Source organism: Euleptes europaea, chromosome 10, assembly GCF_029931775.1.
Source record: "Euleptes europaea isolate rEulEur1 chromosome 10, rEulEur1.hap1, whole genome shotgun sequence".
NCBI classification, from domain to species: Eukaryota; Metazoa; Chordata; class Lepidosauria; order Squamata; family Sphaerodactylidae; genus Euleptes; species Euleptes europaea.
This window is the reverse complement of record NC_079321.1, coordinates 13,866,317-13,885,891: the sequence shown is the minus strand read 5'-3', so window position 1 is coordinate 13,885,891 and position 19,575 is coordinate 13,866,317. Positions and strand designations below refer to the sequence as shown.

Genomic DNA, 19,575 nt, shown 5'->3' with positions numbered 1-19,575 from the left:
GACCCCTGCCTTCTACACGATAAGGACCAAGTATTCTGCACCCCAGCCGCCGCGTTGGTGGGCTCCCCGGCGCCTGTTACCGCTCCACCCCAGCTACCCTCCGAGTATGCACAATTCGCGGATGTATTCGATGTGAGGGAATGTGATGAACTGCCCCCACACCGAGAAACCGACTGCGCCATTGAGATTGTGGGGGAAGGCAAGCTGTCCAAGGGAAAGGTTTATCCCATGAGCCCTAATGAGAAAGCGGTCTTACGGGACTACCTGGACACCAACTTAGCCCGGGGTTTTATCCGTCCGTCTAAAGCCCCGTATTCTGCCCCTGCTTTCTTCGTCAAGAAGAAGACAGGGGATTTGAGACTGTGCATTGACTTTCGCAGGCTGAACGCTGTCACCCAGTCTAATGCTTACCCCCTCCCTCTCATTCCAGACCTGCTAGCACAATTGAAGGAGGGCCGAACTTTCACCAAATTGGATTTGGTGGAAGCCTACCACCGCATCCGTATCAAGGAGGGGGATGAACCCAAGACAGCCTTCTCCAGCTGTTTTGGCATGTTTGAATACTTAGTCATGCCGTTCGGACTTTCTGGGGCTCCCAGCGTATTCATGCAATTGATTAATGATGTATTACATGATTTGCTATTTCGTGGGGTGGTAGTGTTTTTAGATGACATTCTCATTTATTCGGAGACTATGGAAGAACATGTCCGTCTGGTGCGTGAGGTTCTCCAGCAGCTTAGGGACCATAAATTGTATGCTAAAGTGTCCAAGTGTGAATTTCACCAACCTTCCATAACATTCTTGGGGTATGTCATCTCTCACCACGGTCTGGAGATGGACCCCGACAAGGTTCGGGCGGTTAAGGATTGGGAACCCCCCTCTACACGCCGACAGTTACAGCAATTTCTGGGGTTTGCCAATTTCTACCGCAACTTTATCCCCAACTTCGCCCAGGTGGCCCTTCCCCTCACTTCCCTCTTGCGCACCAAGGGAAAAGGGGCAAACGCCGCTCTGCCTTCCGCCCGTTTGCAGTGGTCTCCTCCTTGTCAGCAGGCCTTTGATAATTTAAAACTGCTCTTTTCATCCGAACCGGTCCTGGCCCACCCGGACTGCAACAAACCTTTTGTAGTCCAGGTGGACGCCTCGGATGTAGCTATGGGAGGGGCGCTGCTGCAACGGGAAGGCGGCGGCGCCTTACGGCCGTGCGCCTACTTCTCTAAGAAGTTTTCCCAGTCCGAGATTAACTGGGCCATTTGGGAGAAGGAGGCGGCCGCAGTCAAGCATGCTCTCACCATTTGGAGGCACTTCCTGGAGGGGGCAGAGAGTCCATTTGAGGTGTGGACCGATCACAAGAATTTGGAGGCTCTCAAAGGAGCCCGAAAGCTCAACGCGAAACAAATTCGTTGGGCTCAGTTTTTTGCCAAATTCCGGTTCACACTCAAACATGTTCCCGGTAAAGAGAATGCCCTGGCCGATGCTCTGTCCCGACTGCCCCAGTACCGCAATGATTTTGACCGTCCGGTGGACTCCCTGTTTACCCCCGAACAACGAGGGGAAGTCCAGGGACTGGCCGTCACCACTAGATCGCAAGCTCGCTCGCCCGGCGATCCCTTGCTCAAGGGAATCCCGGAGGCGTTTCAGCAGCGCCTCCGGGACGCTTCCTTACAGGAGGCGGAGCAGCAGGCTCTCCCTTCCGGCATGGAGCAGCAGGGTTCCTGGTGGACACTAGGGGGAAAACTTTATGTCCCGGCGCCTCTCCGCAAGGAGGTGCTGGAATTAGTCCACGGCGCCAAACTTGCGGGTCACTTTGGCTTCGTAAAAACCCTACACCTTGTAAGACGGCAATTTTGGTGGCCTAGCATGAGAGCCGACGTGGAACTGTACGTGCGCAGCTGCCCCACCTGCGCCACGGCCAAGAAAAGAATGGGAAAGCCTCCCGGGCTTTTGAAACCCTTGGAAGTCCCCTCCCGACCCTGGGAGGTGATAGCCATGGACTTTATCACCGATCTGCCTCCCAGCCGGGGCAAGACGGTACTCTGGGTAATCACGGACCTGTTCTCCAAACAGGTCCACTTTGTGCCCTGTGCCGGGCTCCCCTCGGCCCAGGGACTGGCCAGGTTGTTTATCACCCATGTCCTCAGGCTTCACTCGGTCCCCAGGAAGGTTCTCTCCGACAGGGGGGTTCAGTTTGTTGCCAAATTCTGGCGGGCCTTCCTAAGATTGATGGGGGTGGAAGAGCAAGGACTCTCTTCGGCCTACCACCCGCAGACCGATGGGCAAACCGAACGAGTGAATGCAGTGGTTGAATGTTACCTCAGGTGTTATGTCAATTATCACCAAGACGATTGGGTTGACCTGCTGCCTTTTGCTGAGTATGCGTATAACAATGCTCCCCATTCCTCAACGGGGTTTAGCCCTTTCCAGGTGGTATACGGGACAGACTTTGGCCCCTTCGGCTCCACTCCCGTCACCCCTGAACTCGAGGCGGTACCCGAAGTTCAGGAGTGGGTACAAGTAGTCCGGTCCTCTTGGCCCTGGTTACAAAAGAACCTTGAACGGGCCAAGCGTAAATACAAAGAGCAAGCAGACAAGCATCGCTCCCCGGGATGGGAACTCAAGGTGGGAGAACAGGTTTATCTCTCCACCAAAAACCTGCGCTCTCTCCGACCTTGCAAAAAACTCAACGATCGTTACGTGGGTCCCTTCCCCATATCCCGGGTGATCAACGAGGTCACGGTGGAATTGGACCTTCCGAAGACTTTGCGGGGCGTCCACCCCGTCTTCCATATTAGTCTACTCAAACCCTACGTAGCCGCTCCTCAATTCCATCCCCCACCCAAACCTGAGCTGCCGACAGTTGTGGGAGGGGATACACACTTGGAAGTGTCCAAGGTCTTAGACAGCAAGTGGAAAAAGGGAAAACTGTTCTACTTTGTCCGATGGAAACATCTGGGTCCCACGCACGATGAATGGGTTGCAGCCCCCCACATGGCGGCCCCTCGCCTCGTTCAGGAGTTTCATTGCGCTTATCCTGATAAGCCTCGGCCTCCCGACCTCGCGGGAGGGGGGCCTTAAGGGGGGCAGAATGTGAGGGCCATGTGTTTCTGACTGCTCCAGGCTCCTCATTCCCACCCCTTTGAACTCGTAAGGAACAGTTCACACCTCCCCGTGCCTTCCTGGGTCTCACGTCCCATCTATCTTGCCCAGGTGCCAGCTCTCCCTCCCCTGCTGCGCTTCCTGCCTCCACTCCCTCAGGCCGAGTCCGGCCTTGAAGTGCTGATAGCCCTCACTGTCTCCTTGGGACTGTTTGATGTTTTGTATTGCACCAATCTGTCTTGCAGTTTCTCACAACAGGAGTGTGAACCTTTTGCCCTGTAGTAGATATATACTGTAACCCTGATAAGCTAGTTCACTTGTAACTTTGAATCCGTGTCTGCTCATATCTTCTGAAGCCTTCAATAAATCCTTTGTTTCTGCATCAAGTCTGAGCAAGTGATTTGGCGAAGTAGCACAGGGGATTGGGACTCTCACAGGTGCTACTGGACTCAGATCTAGCAGTTCTACTGCTGACCAACATGACTGCCACTTGAAACTATGTAGCATTAAAGATAGGGTTGCCAACCTCCAGGTGCTGCCTGGAGATCTCCTGCTATTGCAACTGATCCCCAGACGACAGAGATCAGTTCCCCTGGAAAAAACGGGTACTTTGGAGGGTGGACTGGAAAGCATTAATACCAATGAGGTCCCTCCCCAAACCCTACCTTCCCCAGGCTCCACCCCCAAAAAAACCCTCCAGGTATTTCCCAACCCAGAGCTGGCAACCCTAATTAAAGGGTGCAGCTCCAACTAGAGTTATACTAGCCAGCCTGAGGTACCTAGCAGTACAATCCTAAATAGAATTACACCCTTCTAAACCCATTGACTTCAATGGATTTAGGTGTACCTCTATGTAGGATGGCATATAAAATGGTTAGAAAAAAACGCACACTTCAAATATTTTTACAATGATTTATTTACAGTTGAAAATAACAATCTTGTCATACAACTTGAACTAATAATTTTTCTTTGTTCTTTCTTGTTTACTTTTTGCTCACAACAAAACATTCTTTCAAAATGGGAAATCATATTCATCATCTGGATGGGCAAGTAAAGAAAGTGTTGCTTTGCTTCTCACCGTTCCCCCCCCCCCACCAGTGTGCAAGAGTGCCATTGGATTTGATGCTGTATTCACAGTGTTTACTCCATCTTGCATTATTAAATAGTTCAACTAATGAACTTGCCTGTTTTGTTTAGTTGCTAAAAGTCATTATCATAGGAAACAAACCAGTAGCATCTTAGAGACCGTCAACATTTTTAGGGTATAAGCTCTTGAGAGTCAAGGCTCCCTTAATAAGATACCATAGAATCATAGAGTTGGAAGGGACCACCAGGATCATCTAGTCCAACCCCCTGGACAATGCAGGACATTTTTCTGATGAAGGGAGCTTTGACTCTCGAGAGCTTATACCCCCAAAATCTTATTGATCTGTAAGGCACTACTGGACTGGAATCTAGCAAATAAATCTGGGTGTGAGTAGCATATTTTTTGAGCTAGACCAACCTTTAGCTTTGTGACAGTGGAACAAACTTCTGTTATTCCAGTTACAGTCGAGCGAATGGTCTTTGATATTCTGTGCTGGAACAAAGTTCATGGAAGTTATCATCTATAAAATGCTATGAAGCAAAACTATGAATGAAAATAAAAACCTCTGTTGGTTCACTCTGTTCTGGATTAAATTGCAATATCATTCCTCCCATTCTCAGTTTTTAAGAATACGTCAGAATTGGGCTTTCATTATATTGTTTTCTCTTTAGATTTAAAAATTAAACCCCTCTGCTAAAGCTCAAAATTTCTATATGTATCATTCTCTGAGGAATTGTCCTTTAGGCTAAATATATATATATATTCCTCAGAGAATTAGGGATAAGCTGGTGCAGAAAATACCGCAATTCTTCATTTTAAATATGCACAATTTAAATATGCACAGAAATATATATATATATATATATATATATATATATATATATATATATATATATATATATATATATATATATATAGTGGGAGAGGGTTGCCAACCTCCAGGTGGGGCCTGAAGATCTCCTGCTATTACACCTAATCTTCAGGTGACCAAGATCAGTTCCCCTGGAGAAAATAAATGGCTTTGGAGGGTAGACTCTATGGCATTATCCCCTGCTGAGGTCCCTCCCCTCCTCAAAACCCACCCTCCCCAGACTTTACCCCCCAAATCTCCAGGTATTTCTCAGCCCAGAGCTGGCAACCCTAATAAGGAGACAAAAGCCCCAAGATCCCTTGTAACTCTGGATACCCGTGCCCGTAGGTGGTTTATGTGGATTTATTTCCTCTTGTGTTTGGGTTGGCTCTGGATCATGTGACAGGAGGGGCAGTAGTGATTACTGTCTAGGGGTCTGTGGAGACTTTTGGCAGACCTGTGTATTCTGCTCAAAGAAAAGCCTTTTCTGAAATGGCCTGTAGTACATAGCTATCTCAGAGACGGGCACCTCCCGAGGAAGCCTGTTTCACTGAGGAACCACTCAGTTAGAAAATTCTTCCTAATGTCTAGACGGAAACTCTTTTGATTTAATTTCAACCCATTGGTTCTGATCCAACCTTCTGGGGCAACAGAAAACAACTCGGCACCATCTTCTATATGACAGCCCTTCAAGTACTTGAAGATGGTTATCATATCATCTCTCAGTCTTCTCCTCTTCAGGCTAAACATACTCAGCTCCTTCAACCTTTCCTCAAAGGACTTGGTCTCCAGACCCCTCACCATCTTTAACCATGTACAGATTGGTTCAAACTGAGGTTTCCCCCTGCGATAACAGAAACTTGATACAAAGATGGGCAGCGTGGAAAAGTAAACGGCCTGTTCCCAGCACCCTTCGGAACAAGCCCTCTATCTCTGGAAAATATTTGTGTTGCCGCCTGCCTTTTTTCTTGTCACGCTGGAGCACTTGAAAATCTGCAGAGTCGATTAAGAGCAATCTGTTGTGGCCCACACTTAAGTGGCTGAAATTAATGTTGTTACAAATCTAAATGTTTTGCCTATACCATGACTGAAACAAAATGGATACTGAATCATTCTGATGTGTGGTAACACAAGTTAGATGCATGAATTGTTCAGAAGATAAAGCTCCACAAAGACAGACCTTGAGAACTAAGGATGCCAGCCTCCAGGTGGGACCTGGAGATCCCCCAGAATTACAACTACAGAGGTCAGTTCTCCTCGAGAAAATTGATGCTTTGGAGGGTGGACTCTATGACATTTTACCCCACTGAGGTCCTCCACCCCCAAATCTCCAAGAATTTCCCAATCTGCAGCTGGCAAACCTAGCCCCCACCCCATTCCCTGCTGGTGGCCAGGGGGGGGCCTGGCAACCCTATATGATAACAGACTGATTAATTTCAATTCTTTAAAAACTGGAAGGCTAAACATTAACTGCCCTTAATCTGTCAAACCCGCTAAAAACGGTATCAGTGAAAGCCCTGGAAAAACATCTCACAAATGGGCAACATTCCCATTTTTTATGCTATTGGTGTAGCCAGTAGTCTTGGTGTAGCCAGTAGTTTCTCTGATAACACTAGAAGCCCTTTCTCCAGCTCTTTTGGTCATCAGTAGCTTGTACGCTGCTGCCCTGTACTTCTTGGAGATGAGGTTGTAAAGGACAGGGTTGATAGAAGCGCTCAAGTAGAAAAGCTGCAGCGCACAAATATTGAAATATTGAGAGAAATGCATCATCCTGGTATCCCGAGAATTGATGTATATGATTCTGCCGATGTGGAAGGGCAACCAGCAAATCACGAAAGCTAGAACCAGCACAACTGCGAAGGGGGGAAAACAGGAAAGAAAATTACTTGATCGGTTTCTGTCATGGGAGAGTTAGCTGTGGTCGTTGTGGGGCTGTTGAGATATATCGCGCTGGGTTATGTGTGTCCCTTCCACTAGCAAAATCGCTTTCTTCCCCTCAGGAGAAGCTCTTTGCACCGGATCCAGTCCAGGGCACACAGAGCTCAAGGAAGGGTCAAACAGGTCTTCCCGTGGCTGTTTCTGCTGGTGAAAACAGAGTGGCAGGAAAGCCTGAAGCTCCTTAATGCCCGTTACTGAGTTTGGAGCAGCACAAAGCTACAGAGCAGTTTTTAAAGGTTTGTCCCCATGTGAACAAGTGACTGAGAGTTGGGTCAAGCACCCGCAGCCTGGCTCATGTCACACGCAACATAATGCACGTTCCAGTGCAGGAAAAAGGAGATAGTTAAATTGTGGAACTCCCTGCCCCAGGATGTGGTGATGGCTGCCAAATTGGAAGGCTTTAAGAGGGGAGTCAACATGTTTATGGAGGATGGGGCTATCCATGGCTACTGGTCAAAATGGATACTAGGCATGAGGCATACCTATCTTCTCCAGTCTCAGAGGAGCATGCCTATTATATTAGGTGCTGTGGAACACAGGCAGGACAATGCTGCTGCAGCCGTCTTGTTTGTGGGCTTCCTAGAGGCACCTGGTTGGCCACTGTTTGAACAGACGGCTGGACTTGATGGGCCTTGATCTGATCCAGCAGAGCTTTCCTTATGTTCTTATGAAGCACTAGACTTCTGAAGAATGAATAAAACTAAGCAAAATTACATCGATGGGACACTGCAGGTGGATGATTCAAATTCGTTGTTATATAAACTGGCTATCATAAATGACTTTCATAAATGGTGAGATAATCTTGATTTAAATAAGTTGGGACACTTTGCTACATTCGAGTTGCTTTTATGTTCCATCCTTCACTCTCACACTTTTCATATGTTGTGACAGAAATTGTTGTGTTACTCTTTCTGCATACATGCCTTTATTATTTGTACATTTGGCCTTATCTGGTTGGACCCTGTTGTGCAGATCTGAACCCAGATCTCAATGCAATGGCATAAAGTGTTAGATTAATATATTTGCATTTTGACATCTCCCAGCTTCTACAAACACATATCCTACCGGTAACTACACGAACTGAGAATAAAATGTACCTATTCCAGGATGTAGAGGGAAATGACATTACTTTCACTCCATGGGTCTTTTCCAAGATAGTACCTTTCCCCCTCTCCCCCCGATGGCCACATGCCATAGGCTTACTCACTCAGCATGCGCACAGTTTGCTGGTGGCTCCGATGTGACCCTCCACCGAGGTGCGTCTTCTTGCCATGCAGAAGCTCCCTGATAATGAAGCTATAGAGGACATAGAGGCAGAGGAAAGGCAGCACAAAGTAGCTGGTAGTGACCCAGAGCATGATGCCCAGCCATCCCGACTGGTGGGCGTGCGCCGTGGGGCCACACTCGCGGCTGAAGCTGTGGCCCCCGGAGATGTTGCCAGCCTGCCGGACGCCCACCAGGAAGAGGAAAGGTGCCGCAGAAAGCAGCGCCACCCCCCAGAGCACCGCCAGCAGGGCCTTGACCCGGCACCGGGTCACCAGCACTTTGGCCCGCAGCGGGAAGCAGATGGCGAGGTAGCGCTCGGCCGTGAGCGCCGTCAGGTGCAGGACGGAGCAGTAGGCGCACGCCTCGCTCGACCAGTGCCACACGCTGCACATCACTGAGCCCAGCACCCACTGCTGCGAGCGCCACAGGCGGTACAAGTCAAGGGGCAGTCCAAGCAGCAGCAGCAATAGGTCGGAGACAGCCAGGCTGCCCAGGTAGAGGCTGGTGGTATTGCGGAGCTCTTGGCAGCGGCCCATCACCATCACGGTCAGAACGTTGCCCGCCACGCCGAGCACCAGCAATGCCAGGCACACGGCAGTCACGGGGATCAGGGTATGCAGGGGCAGCAACGGGCAAAGGTACTCGTTGCATGGAGGACGCGTTGGCCAATCTGCGCCTGGTTCTCGGCGTGCCTCGAGGCTGCTGGCGTTGCTGCGGTTCATTCTGCTGGCGGCACTGGCCAGCCCCCGGCGTGGCCGTCACAGAGCAGCCAAAGGCATCGCAAGCAAGACGGAAAGGTATGCTCGCTCCCAAGGAGTGGGTGCTACATTCCAGCTCTCCTGCGGCTCTCGCGGTCCCTCAGCCGTTCTCAATCCTTGTGTTCGCAGCCTTTGGCAGGCTCCTAGATGCAGCCTATCTTTTAACCACAAATGACTCCCTGGGCGGGGAAATGAAGTGTCCACACTCCAACCCTTGATGGATAGAGACTCACAGCCACTAAAAGACCACTCCTCCTAACTGAGCAGCCAATGGGGCATCATTGCTTTCACATCCACTCCTAAGCTGCTTATATTTTTGCACCTTAGCAACAAGTGGGAATTATGGTGAAGCAAGTAGAATGAGCATGTTTAATGTCCTTACAGCAGCAAATGTGTTCTCTGGTGTGAAATGTATCTAGGAACCCTCATTCAATGGACATCCCCCTCCCCAATACTGGCTCATGGGGCGGGTGGAGAGCAGGAGATGAAGAGAAAAAGAGTTCCTATTTATTTTATTTATTTCATTTATAGGTCATTTATGCATGGGAGTTTTACTTGAGGCTCGTTGCTCAATGGACCCACACTTTCCTGGAGGGAATCTATGCGCCACCAGTCTCCAAGCTCAAATCAAGTCCCTGCCCCTTTAAATGATACTTTGTAATTGGTTTATTTTGTAGTGCTTACTGTGAGAGGAAATTCCCCCCCAAAATCCAATTGCTGCATAAAAAAGCATTTTAAGAACAAAAAACGAGCAATCTGAAAAGTGGGGGGAGAAATCCAAGCATCATTTCTAAAATCCTTTCTTCTGCTCAGAAAGAGCTCCAAGGAAACAGGAAGCAGGAAGCATTTGAATCCCTGCCTGCCTCTTTACACGCTGCTTTGTAATTAGCTATAGTTCTTTCTGTGAGAACAACCATGCTTCCGTGCCCTATGCTTTGCCTTATGCATGGGGATTTCACCTGGGCTGAGCTCAGAGGAGATGGAAGAATTGGGTTACCAGAGGAACTGCGTCCCAGGATTTGTGAGGTCTGGCAGTGAGGTCATCTCTAATGGAGGGAAAACTCATGCATAACTCCAAGGAACAACAGACAGACCGGGGGCAAATGTGAGTGAAAGTACCCATGCATAAACGACCATAATCCTCCTTTGCTGCTGAGACCCAAAGCGGATTACGCAGTTTGAAACATGGAGGGGCGAGAGGAATAATGTTCTTTTTTCTTTAGAGAGATTTAATCCTGGTTTAGAAACCAGGTTGTGGGAAGAAGAGTTGGTTTTTATATGCCAACTTTCTCTACCACTTAAGGCAGAATCAAACTGGCTTACAATCACCTTCCCTTCCCCTCCCACAACAGACACCCTGTGAGGTAGGTGGGGCTGAGAGAGCTCTTAATAGAACTGTGACTAGCTGAAGGTCACCCAGCTGGCTTCATGTGGAGGAGTGGAGAAACCAACCCAGTTCACCAGACTAGCCTCTGTCGTTCATGTGGAGGAGTGGGGAATCAAACCCAGTTCACCAGATTAGTGTCCACCACTCATGTGGAGGAGTGGGGAATCAAACCCAGTTCTCCAGATCAGAGTCTACCGCTCCAAACCACTGCTTTTAACCACTACACCACGCTGGCTCAGGCACCTGCATTGGGGACATCACAGCACAATGGAGTTTAACCAAAGGCTTCCAGAACTAACAAGCTTTTATTTGCACTGCGCAAGCAAGAGAAGGCGGGAAGGCGTGCGCAAGGGAAGGCATACGCAAGCACAGGGAACAAGTCACTGTTGCCACTCACAGAGGGGTTTCACAATGTCTGAATGCAACCATCTATGATACTAGCATTACCAAAGTGCAGGGTTAGAATGCTACTTTATACATTCAGAAGTTTCATCAAATAATAACATCACCGGCCCAGGAAAATGCTAGACATTGGTCAATAATTGAAACACCAAATGAAAAACTATTGGGAAAAATATTTTATTATCCACAGATCTTAAAGAGTCTTCTCTACATAGTTTATGTATATGTCCTGTGTGGTTGGACAGCTTTGCCTATATGAGGTCATACAGTTTTGAAGTGATATGTATAGGTTATGTAACATTCTAAAAATGTAGGGGGTTCTGAAATGTAGGATCTGGATTAGAATAAGTTTACAGTAAAATTTGTTTACAAAGCAATAACCTGAAGTGAAACTCTAGTGAAGAAAACATCATTCTATTTACTATAAAAATAGTTCATTTGCATTTTATCATGGAAAATAAGACAATAAAGGTTAACTGCAGTCGCTATTCTTGTTATTTTCGACATGCAACCACATAGAAACTTCTGGACTACCATACAGTGCCATCCACACTGCCAAACTGACACATTTTGGGATGCATCTACACATTCTTGCAATGACAAACAGTGCAATCCTAAGGTGGGGGAAGAATTCACTCAGGGAGCCAATTGACCCTTACACTGGCATGTCTGAGATATGCCGGCAGAAGGGCCAGTTACACTGGCAAAGGACCCCGGTGCCGCTGCCCGCTTTCAGGTGCTGGCGCAGCTCTGCTGTGGCTGCGCACCAGTGCAACTCAAGTGCGGGCCTCTGTACCAGCATCGTCATGGGTGGATAGTGGGCCATGGCCAGAGCTAGCCCACTCCCTAAGCACTTTCAGCCTGGGAACACCCTGACAGAGGCTCAAAGTTGTGCCCACAAAAACCGCAGTGCAGCCCATAGGCACCCATTGAGCGAAAAAAAAACAACATAAGAAAGGCCATGCTGGATCAGATCAAGGCCCATCAAGTCCAGCAGTCTGTTCACACAGTGGCCAACCAGGTGCCTCTAGGAAGCCCACAAACAAGACGACTGCAGCAGCATGGTCCTGCCTGTGTTCCACAGCACCTAATATAATAGGCATGCTCCTCTGATCCTGGAGAGGACAGGTATGCATAGTGACTAGTATCCATTTTTACTAGTAGCCATGAAAACCCCTCTTTTCCATGGACATGTCCACTCCCCTCTTAAAGCTTTCCAAGTTGCTCCCTCACTGCAGCAGCCATGCCATTGAGGCCCCAAGGAACTCAGGATGCTAAGGGCACGAACAATCACCTCCCTCCCCTGCTGCAGCCAAGCCTCCTCCCCACTGAAAGCAAGTTACTCTTTTTCCTGCTGGCCGCCACGTAACTAAACCCTTTAGGGAGTGGACTAGAGGTGCCACACTTACGCCGCGGCCAGTTGCCGCAATGCAGGAACCCCACAGGATTGCTCTGCTCAAATATACATGCACCCGGATGAAAAAATAAGATCATCTTTTCCATTTGGAGTTCTCGCAGCATCCATTTTCTTTCCAACTCACAACACTAAACTATGCCACATGTAACTAGACACAGGAATATGTACAAAATACCAACACAAAAGAGAGAGAGAGAGAGAGAGAAGAGAAATGCATAATGCCCTTCACATTCTAACAATTTGACAAAATCATCATTCTTTCATAATGGAAATAAATTTTCAAAAAGCAAGTTACAAAGCCCGTAACACACTGTGTGATCAGACGGCTTTTGAGAGTTCCTTGTATATATGGTGCCATTTGGAAGTCATGATATCCAGCAACATGGTCAGTGAGGAGACTTTGTAATGTCCAAGACAGCTGCTCAAGAATTTAGAGCTGCGTTGCAAGCTCACGAACCATGGACAGATTATACTTTTAATGCAATATTAATGTTATGCAGTCAACAATTTGATCTTGTATCCAAAAAGACTTCACGGTAAACATTAATCAAGAAACAGCAAGTTTTCTGCTAAAAACTGAGATGTGATTTTTTTTAAATTCTGTGACCTAGGAAGAAGAAAAATAGTAACACTAGAATTTGATGAGAATGGCCAATAGTCACAGGGCAAGGACAACAATCAGTGATGCTCTTCTAGGATTGGTCCTTTGGATGCTCAACACCTATTTGGTCAGCTGATTGGTCAGATCTACTCAAATGTTGGTCATGCATTTAAAACACTAGGACAGAAAGTACTGAATTACGAGAAGAGAAGGCTAATCCATGAAATTGCTGTTCATCATTAGTTATAACAAAGATGTTAAGCAAACATATGAAAATGAAATTTACATTGCTCATATTTAATAAGCTAAACAAATCTTCTTGGTGCTTGTCGCAGAACTTCAGGGATAGCCCAAGCAGAGGTAACCTGATCGCTGGTGATCAGCAATATATGACTGGTTGATAGATTAGTATCCCAACTCTATGGCCCTTCAAGGAAATCTACATTTCTATAAAGAGATGCATGTCTATGTAAGTAGACTCCTCTTATTACTGAGAAGGTATAGAGATAAAACCAGCTGAGGTGAGGGCAAAATTTGTCGTTTCTTCTCAAGTGTCACATTGCTCTATTAAACTCAGTTTATCCAATTAGTTCCACCCAATTTTATTGTTTGCTGCTTGAGGAAAGATTCTCTAATCTTGTTAAATCATGATAAGGACATAGAAGCACAGTGGGAGATCATTTTCACTGCTTCAGACATGCATTTTATGCACCCTTGGGCACATATTTCACAGTCCCTTCCATTCCGCTTCATGGAAGTTAAGTATGAAATGTAGCTATGATTATACCAACATTTGCTGCTCTAAAAATTATATTTCATTAACTTTTAAAAAGGAATATATTGCCTTTTTCAAAAACAACAACAACAACAACAAAACTCTCCAGTGGCTTACATGGTTAAATGCAAATGCCTCTACCTGACAGCATTTTCAGTTGTGCTAAAATCCAGATTTTGGAAAAGCAAATTAAAACAATTTTTTAAGTTTCTGATCAATGTAAAAAGGTCACAAGCAGCTGAGAAAAGCAAACCAGTTATCTCATTTTATTACAAAGTACTGAATTATAAAGGTAACTAAAATGGAAAAGACAGCGAAGAGAAGAAGGATGACGGTGGCACACTGTTCATCACTAAGTGTCCATTGTGTGGTTTCCACAGTGTCCTTGCCAATTGTCGATTCTGTCTTTTGAAGGATGAATGACACGGTGGCACTGCAAGGACCGATGAGATCACGGTGACCGGCAGAATCTCTGACCCGTCGAATGGCACACACCCGAAAACGAAATTCACAGTTCAGTTGGAGGCCTGAATAACGGAACGACCAATCAGGACCTTTATAAATCTACCAAGAGACACACAAAATAAGCAGAGATTACTGTCCGTTTCTTATAGAGGTGTTCAACGCAAGATAACTACCTCGAGAATTTTAGATGACGGAATCGACTGATGGAATCAAAGTTGCCCACCACCAAAACCTAAATGCCTTTTTTAGATACTGAAGGAAGAGTAAAATAACAGAAGTTACCCACTTGTATCAAACGAAGACCTTCCTGAATACTTTCTTTTTCATTTCATATCACGTCCATAGATTATAATAAATGCCCTGGCTGCAACATTAGCTTGCACTGTGATTGTACAGTGGAAGGAACATTTAAGTACATATTCTAGGAAACAGAAGACACAACCCTGGACTGTATGAGACTACAGGCAACTATTATTTAATTTAGGATTATAATAAAATCACTCAGTCACAAAACGAGTTGTACTTCCTTTCCGCCTGGAAGGAAATCTGTTTCCTGGTGGGAAATAATGCTTACAAGCCTAATGATGTACGAATTTTCAGAGTGTTATTGGAAGAATAGACCAGAAGATAAAGATGATGCTTCTGATAATCTTTTTTTTCCTTTTGTAATTTGGTTTCCTTATGCTAATTCTTAATAATGTAGAAGCTGAAATTATAGCATATTCTAAACCGTTTGGGCAACAGATTCTTTGAGTGAGATGGACTAGAGGTGCTTTGCTCAGCTATATTCCCTTGGCTTCATGCCTCAAACCCAGAGACAGAAAGATTTGGGATGAGGAAGTCGTCTCTGAGGCGGGTAGGAGAAGCAAGAACAATGCCGGAGACCAGTCCTTACAAATTAACACTGCTTAAAATGGCTGCACAATCCAGACGGCAAAAGAATCTCCTTAAAGAGGTTCATAAAAATTTTGTGGTCTTTACTTCCAAAGATTCATTTGAAAGTGAGGGTGTTTAATATACTCCCCTGGCAGGCCCAATGAGCTAATGCTTCAGGCAGTGGATGTGGCTTATACCCAAACTTTATTTGCATTTTTTTGCATTCATTTGTATTTATATCTTGCTTTTCTCCCCAGTTGGGATTCAAAGCTGCTTAGAACTTGGTTCTCCCCACATCCATTTTCTCATAACAACAACCCTGTGAACCCGATCAGGCTGAGGGTATGTGACTGGCTCAGTAGGGTTACCAACCTCCAGTTACTAGCTGGAGATCCCCTGCTATTACAACTGATCTCCAGCCGATAGAGATCAGTTCACCTGGAGAAAATGGCTGCTTTGGCAATTGGACTCTATGGCATTGAAGTCCCTCCCCTCCCCAAACCCCGCTTTCCTCCGGCTCTGCCCCCAAAACCTCCAGCTGGCGATGAAGAGGGACCTGGCAACCCTATGGCCCAAGGACACCCACTGAGCTTCTATAGTAGAAATGGCTATTCGAACCCAGGTCTCCTCAGATCTTAGTCCAACATTCCATCAACTATGCCACACTGGCTCTCAAATGCCCCAGACTGGTAGAAGAAACATTTCTCTCCCTAGTTCTACTTTGAGGTAGCTATGACATCCACTACATCTTCCTCAACCTTCCCAGGAACCTCCACCCACCCTTGGCTCATTGGCCCTCGCAACAATCCTGCAACGGTAACGCCATTCTGCAGGCAGACAAACTGGGGCAGAGAACACGTGAGACCCCAGGACATCGCACACCCGGAAACCCGAACCCAGGGCTGACACGGTTTAAATTTCTACGCCAGATTTTGACCACACTAGTCCCCTCAAGGTGGCTTACAAAATAAATAGATAGCTCAGTTAATGGCTACTGAGAAACAGAGAAAAACCTGGCCGATGGGCTGGCCTACCTAGCCTGGCCAGAGACCTTTTCACCATTGCTATATTTGTACCATTGTTATGCTTGTCAAATGACTGTATTTAATAAATCTATCTAATCTATCTATTTGTACCATTGTAACATCATCATCTACATTCTATACATACAAAGAAGGGAGAAGACACCCCTACTATGATTGGTTGCTGACTTCCCAGTAAACACAAACGTAACATCTAAAAAGAGCCTTTATTTCCAAACTTTTTACAGTTCTTTTTGACCCACCTTTTTTGTTGACGTATGCATAAACACCCCTGCTTCTCTAGTACGTAGGGTTGCCAGGTCCCTCTTCACCTCTGGCGGGAGGTTTTTGGGGTGGAGCCTGGGGAGGGTGGGGTTTGGGGAGGGGAGGGACTTCAATGCCATAGAGTCCAGTTGCCAAAGTGGCCATTTTCTCTATCAGTTGTAATAGTGGGAGATCTCCAGCAAGTACCTGGAGGTTGGCAAACCTACTAGTACAAGACTAGCTCTCTGTTACTACACTATACTTGATCTCAAAATAGCTGACATAGTAATCATCAGGAGCTACAGAAATTGCAAAGGAGGTCTACCGGAAAACACGAAAATACTGTACCACTGACAAGGTCGCCCCATCCTCACCCTTCAGGTAAGAGGAGGGGGCGTGGTTTGGCCACTGGTGGCAGGAACAGAGAGCCAGGCAGCTGTCACACCTGGGGCCTGATGCAGAAAGAGAGGCAGCTCAAGGAAAGAAGAAGAAGAGTTGGTTTCTTATATGCCAACTTTCTCTACCACTTAAGGAAGAATCAACCGACTAACAATCACCTTTCCTTCCCCTCCCCACAACAGGCACCCTGTGAGGTAGGTGAGGCTAAGAGAGCTCTAAGAGAGTTGTGACTAGCCCAAGGTCACCCAGCTGGCTTCATGTGGAGGAGTGGGGAAACAAATTCAGTTCCCCAGATTAGAGTCCACTGCTCATGTGGAGGAGTGGGGAGTCAAACCCGGTTCTACAGATTAGAGTCCACCACTCCAAACCACCGCTCTTAACCACTACACCATGCTGGCATATAGGAGCCTACATCAGTCTGACTCTCCCTCTTTGGGAAAGCAAACGTTAGGAGGCATCTAGAGGAAAACAATAAAATATTGAACCACTGACAATGCCGTTTATTCTTTCTAGAGAAACTAGAGGGTAGGTTTAAAAACCAAATCCATGTAATACCCTTGATTAAGACCAACCGAAAGCTAGGCTATGTTTTTAAAAACAGAAAACTGACATGGCACGAAGATTGGTTTCTTGCCAAAAATGATGTGGGCCAGCGTGTAGAGCTGGAAAGAGAGAAATTCCAGAACTTTCCCCCAAAAACATACCTGTCTGAATTCGCTGTCCTTTCCCATCATAGCCTGAAGACTGTAAACGATAGGATCCCCTTTCATTGGCTGTAGCATCTCCCATGTTATTTCGCAAGTGTGATCATTAATTCTCTCAATTTTCGGCACTGGAGAAAAATGAAGGGAATGCATTAGTTAGTGTAGCATTTCCTGATTAGAGCGGGAAATTTACTAAAATGTTACAAAGTAGGTATGATTAATTACTGTTAAGGCCTATTATTGAACATCTAGTGTGTATTACACTTTTATTATCTGGATAAATTATTATCTTCATTCATTTATAGATATGATGAAAGTAACAATTTCAGTGGCAATATTTAGCTTTTGATGCACAAAGGCAGTGACCATGTAATTTTTGTCTGGTTGTTTGCATTGCGTCATATATATTGATGGCATAGCGGGAAGGCTTTTGATTGTGTGAAACGGGCTTGTGTGAAGCAGCTGCTACTAGAAATGAGGCTAGAACATAAATCTATGAATGTGGCAGATCAATGCTGTGACTCTTCAGCAACACACATAAGGTCAAACGCACAAGATTTTTCACCATCGAACAAGAGAAGAATGCACTGTTATCTCTATCGTTTTTCTGCTGTGTCTGCATAGCCTTCAGCATTACCTATTAGAATTAACATTAAAATTAAAGGAAGAGATGTAAAATTACAGGAAGAGCACAAAATGACATTTTGTGATGTCATAGCCATCCTGAGGAGCGATATACATGTTTACTCAGATTTGATATATAAAGCAGAATCTATATTTTAAAAATTCTCAGTGGTTGGGGGCGGGGGATGACATAAAATGGGCACCCTGGCTTCTCAACCACTGTCATATTATATGAATTTTCCAGAAATCAAACTTGGAAACACTGGCATTATGATAGGGGCATTATAGAGTGCCTCTGCTGTTATAATACTGAAGTCGTTCTTCAGCATTAGCAGTGCCTCTTTCCATGTAGTACAAAATCAATTATTTTATTCATTTTATTATTTAATTAAAACACTTATTAGCTGCCTTTCTGCCTTGCGGAACAATAGACTGCCTATGATATAAATAAAACAATGATGATAAAAAACACATAAAAGACAGCAGTTTAAATCAAGAATGAATCAGCAACTTAAGGCTTGCACAGTTTACTAACATTGGTGAAATACTTTGTAAAATTAAAAGGATGAGAAATGGATTTGTCTCTCGGTGTGCGGAACCTGTGAAACACAAATGCTCCTGAGGATACATCACAGGTGGTCTGAAACATGCAGGCCCTTTTACTTTCCCTAAGCCATTAAACGTCTTGGCAATATCCCCCAAAAGCAAGAAAGACAAACAGCACTGCATTCAGTGGTTTAAGCACACAATCTGAAAGATCAAAACATATCCTTACTTTTCAAGGCAGGTGGGACAGATTTTGTAGTGGTGAAAATGTACCCTTGGGAAAGAGGACCTTCCCCAGCCTCATTGCAAGCCTGGATATAAAACGTATACGATGTTGACTCACTAAGTCTTTGTACTTTGTACGTATGACAGGATCCCCTGTATATGGACACAATCCTGAAGGCAATAACAGAGTCTTGATTAATCAGTTTCCTACTAATTTCTTTGAAACAAATGTACTGTGAGTAGGTTATATAGGGTTGCTAGGTGCCTCTTTGCCACCGACGGGAGGTTTTTTGGGTGGAGCCTGAGGTGGGTGGGGTTTGGGGAGGGGAGGGACTTCAATGCCATAGAGTCCAATTGCCAAAGCTGCCATTTTTTCCAGGTGAACTGATCTCTATTGGCTGGAGATCAGTTGTAACAGCAAGAGATCTCCAGCTAATACCTGGAGGATGGCAACCCTAATGTTATACCAATATAGTGATCAAGCAATGACTAGGGTTGCGAGGCAATTGCTGGCAACCAGCTGGAGTGTTGTGGAGTAAGCTTGTGTGTGTGTGTGTGTTAAGTGCCATAAAGTCACTTCCGACTCATGGCGACCCTATGAATGAAAGTCCACCAAAACGTCCTATCTTTGACAGCCTTGTTCAGATCTTGCAAATTGAGGGCTGTGGCTTCCTTTATTGAGTCCATCCATCTCTTATTGGGTCTTCCCATAGAGTATTTGGCGATTGCTAGATCTACCTTTATCACTTCCGAGTAGCTCTAGAAATTACCAGGAACATTATGGTCAGAATATCATGTAAATAGACCAGGACCTATTTTTCTTTTTAAATGTTCTCCCCAGGATGATTGCCCCCCTTTGGCCCCAGTTACCAC

At 45.9% G+C, this 19,575-nt stretch overlaps 3 protein-coding genes across 3 annotated transcripts in view; 1 reads left to right on the top strand and 2 right to left on the bottom strand.

Moving 5' to 3' along the window:
- Positions 1-1,269: 1,269 nt before the first annotated feature.
- Positions 1,270-19,575, top strand: part of COL4A1 (collagen type IV alpha 1 chain) — a gene marked incomplete at its 5' end in the record, with an annotated part of 385,843 nt that continues 367,537 nt past the window's right edge. The window contains one exon of the mRNA XM_056856619.1: positions 1,270-1,275. Coding sequence (XP_056712597.1) covers positions 1,270-1,275 — 6 coding nt within the window. The remainder of the gene's footprint in view (positions 1,276-19,575) is intronic.
- MLNR (motilin receptor) lies at positions 6,564-11,610 on the bottom strand. The gene is made up of 3 exons (XM_056856374.1): positions 11,444-11,610; positions 8,179-8,972; positions 6,564-6,886 (listed from the first exon to the last, which is right to left on the bottom strand). Exons 1-3 carry the CDS (start codon positions 11,608-11,610, stop codon positions 6,564-6,566), a joined length of 1,284 nt encoding a protein of 427 aa, XP_056712352.1.
- The window catches only part of FNDC3A (fibronectin type III domain containing 3A), a 50,353-nt gene continuing 44,596 nt past the window's right edge, over positions 13,819-19,575 (bottom strand). Inside the window, exons 23-25 of the mRNA XM_056856616.1 lie at positions 18,707-18,873; positions 17,308-17,435; positions 13,819-14,141 (exon numbers count right to left, since the gene is read on the bottom strand). Coding sequence (XP_056712594.1) covers positions 13,839-14,141; positions 17,308-17,435; positions 18,707-18,873 — 598 coding nt within the window. The 3' untranslated portion in view covers positions 13,819-13,838. The remainder of the gene's footprint in view (positions 14,142-17,307; positions 17,436-18,706; positions 18,874-19,575) is intronic.

Coding starts and splice junctions, on each gene's coding strand:
- MLNR (XM_056856374.1), bottom strand. CDS start 11,610: ATGGCCCACTATCCACCCATGACGATGCTGGTACAGAGGCCCGCACTT. Junction 8,973..11,443: donor CATATCTCAGACATGCCAGT/GTAAGGGTCAAT, acceptor GGGGCTGGCCAG/TGCCGCCAGCAGAATGAACC. Junction 6,887..8,178: donor GCAAACTGTGCGCATGCTGA/GTGAGTAAGCCT, acceptor CCCCCTTCGCAG/TTGTGCTGGTTCTAGCTTTC.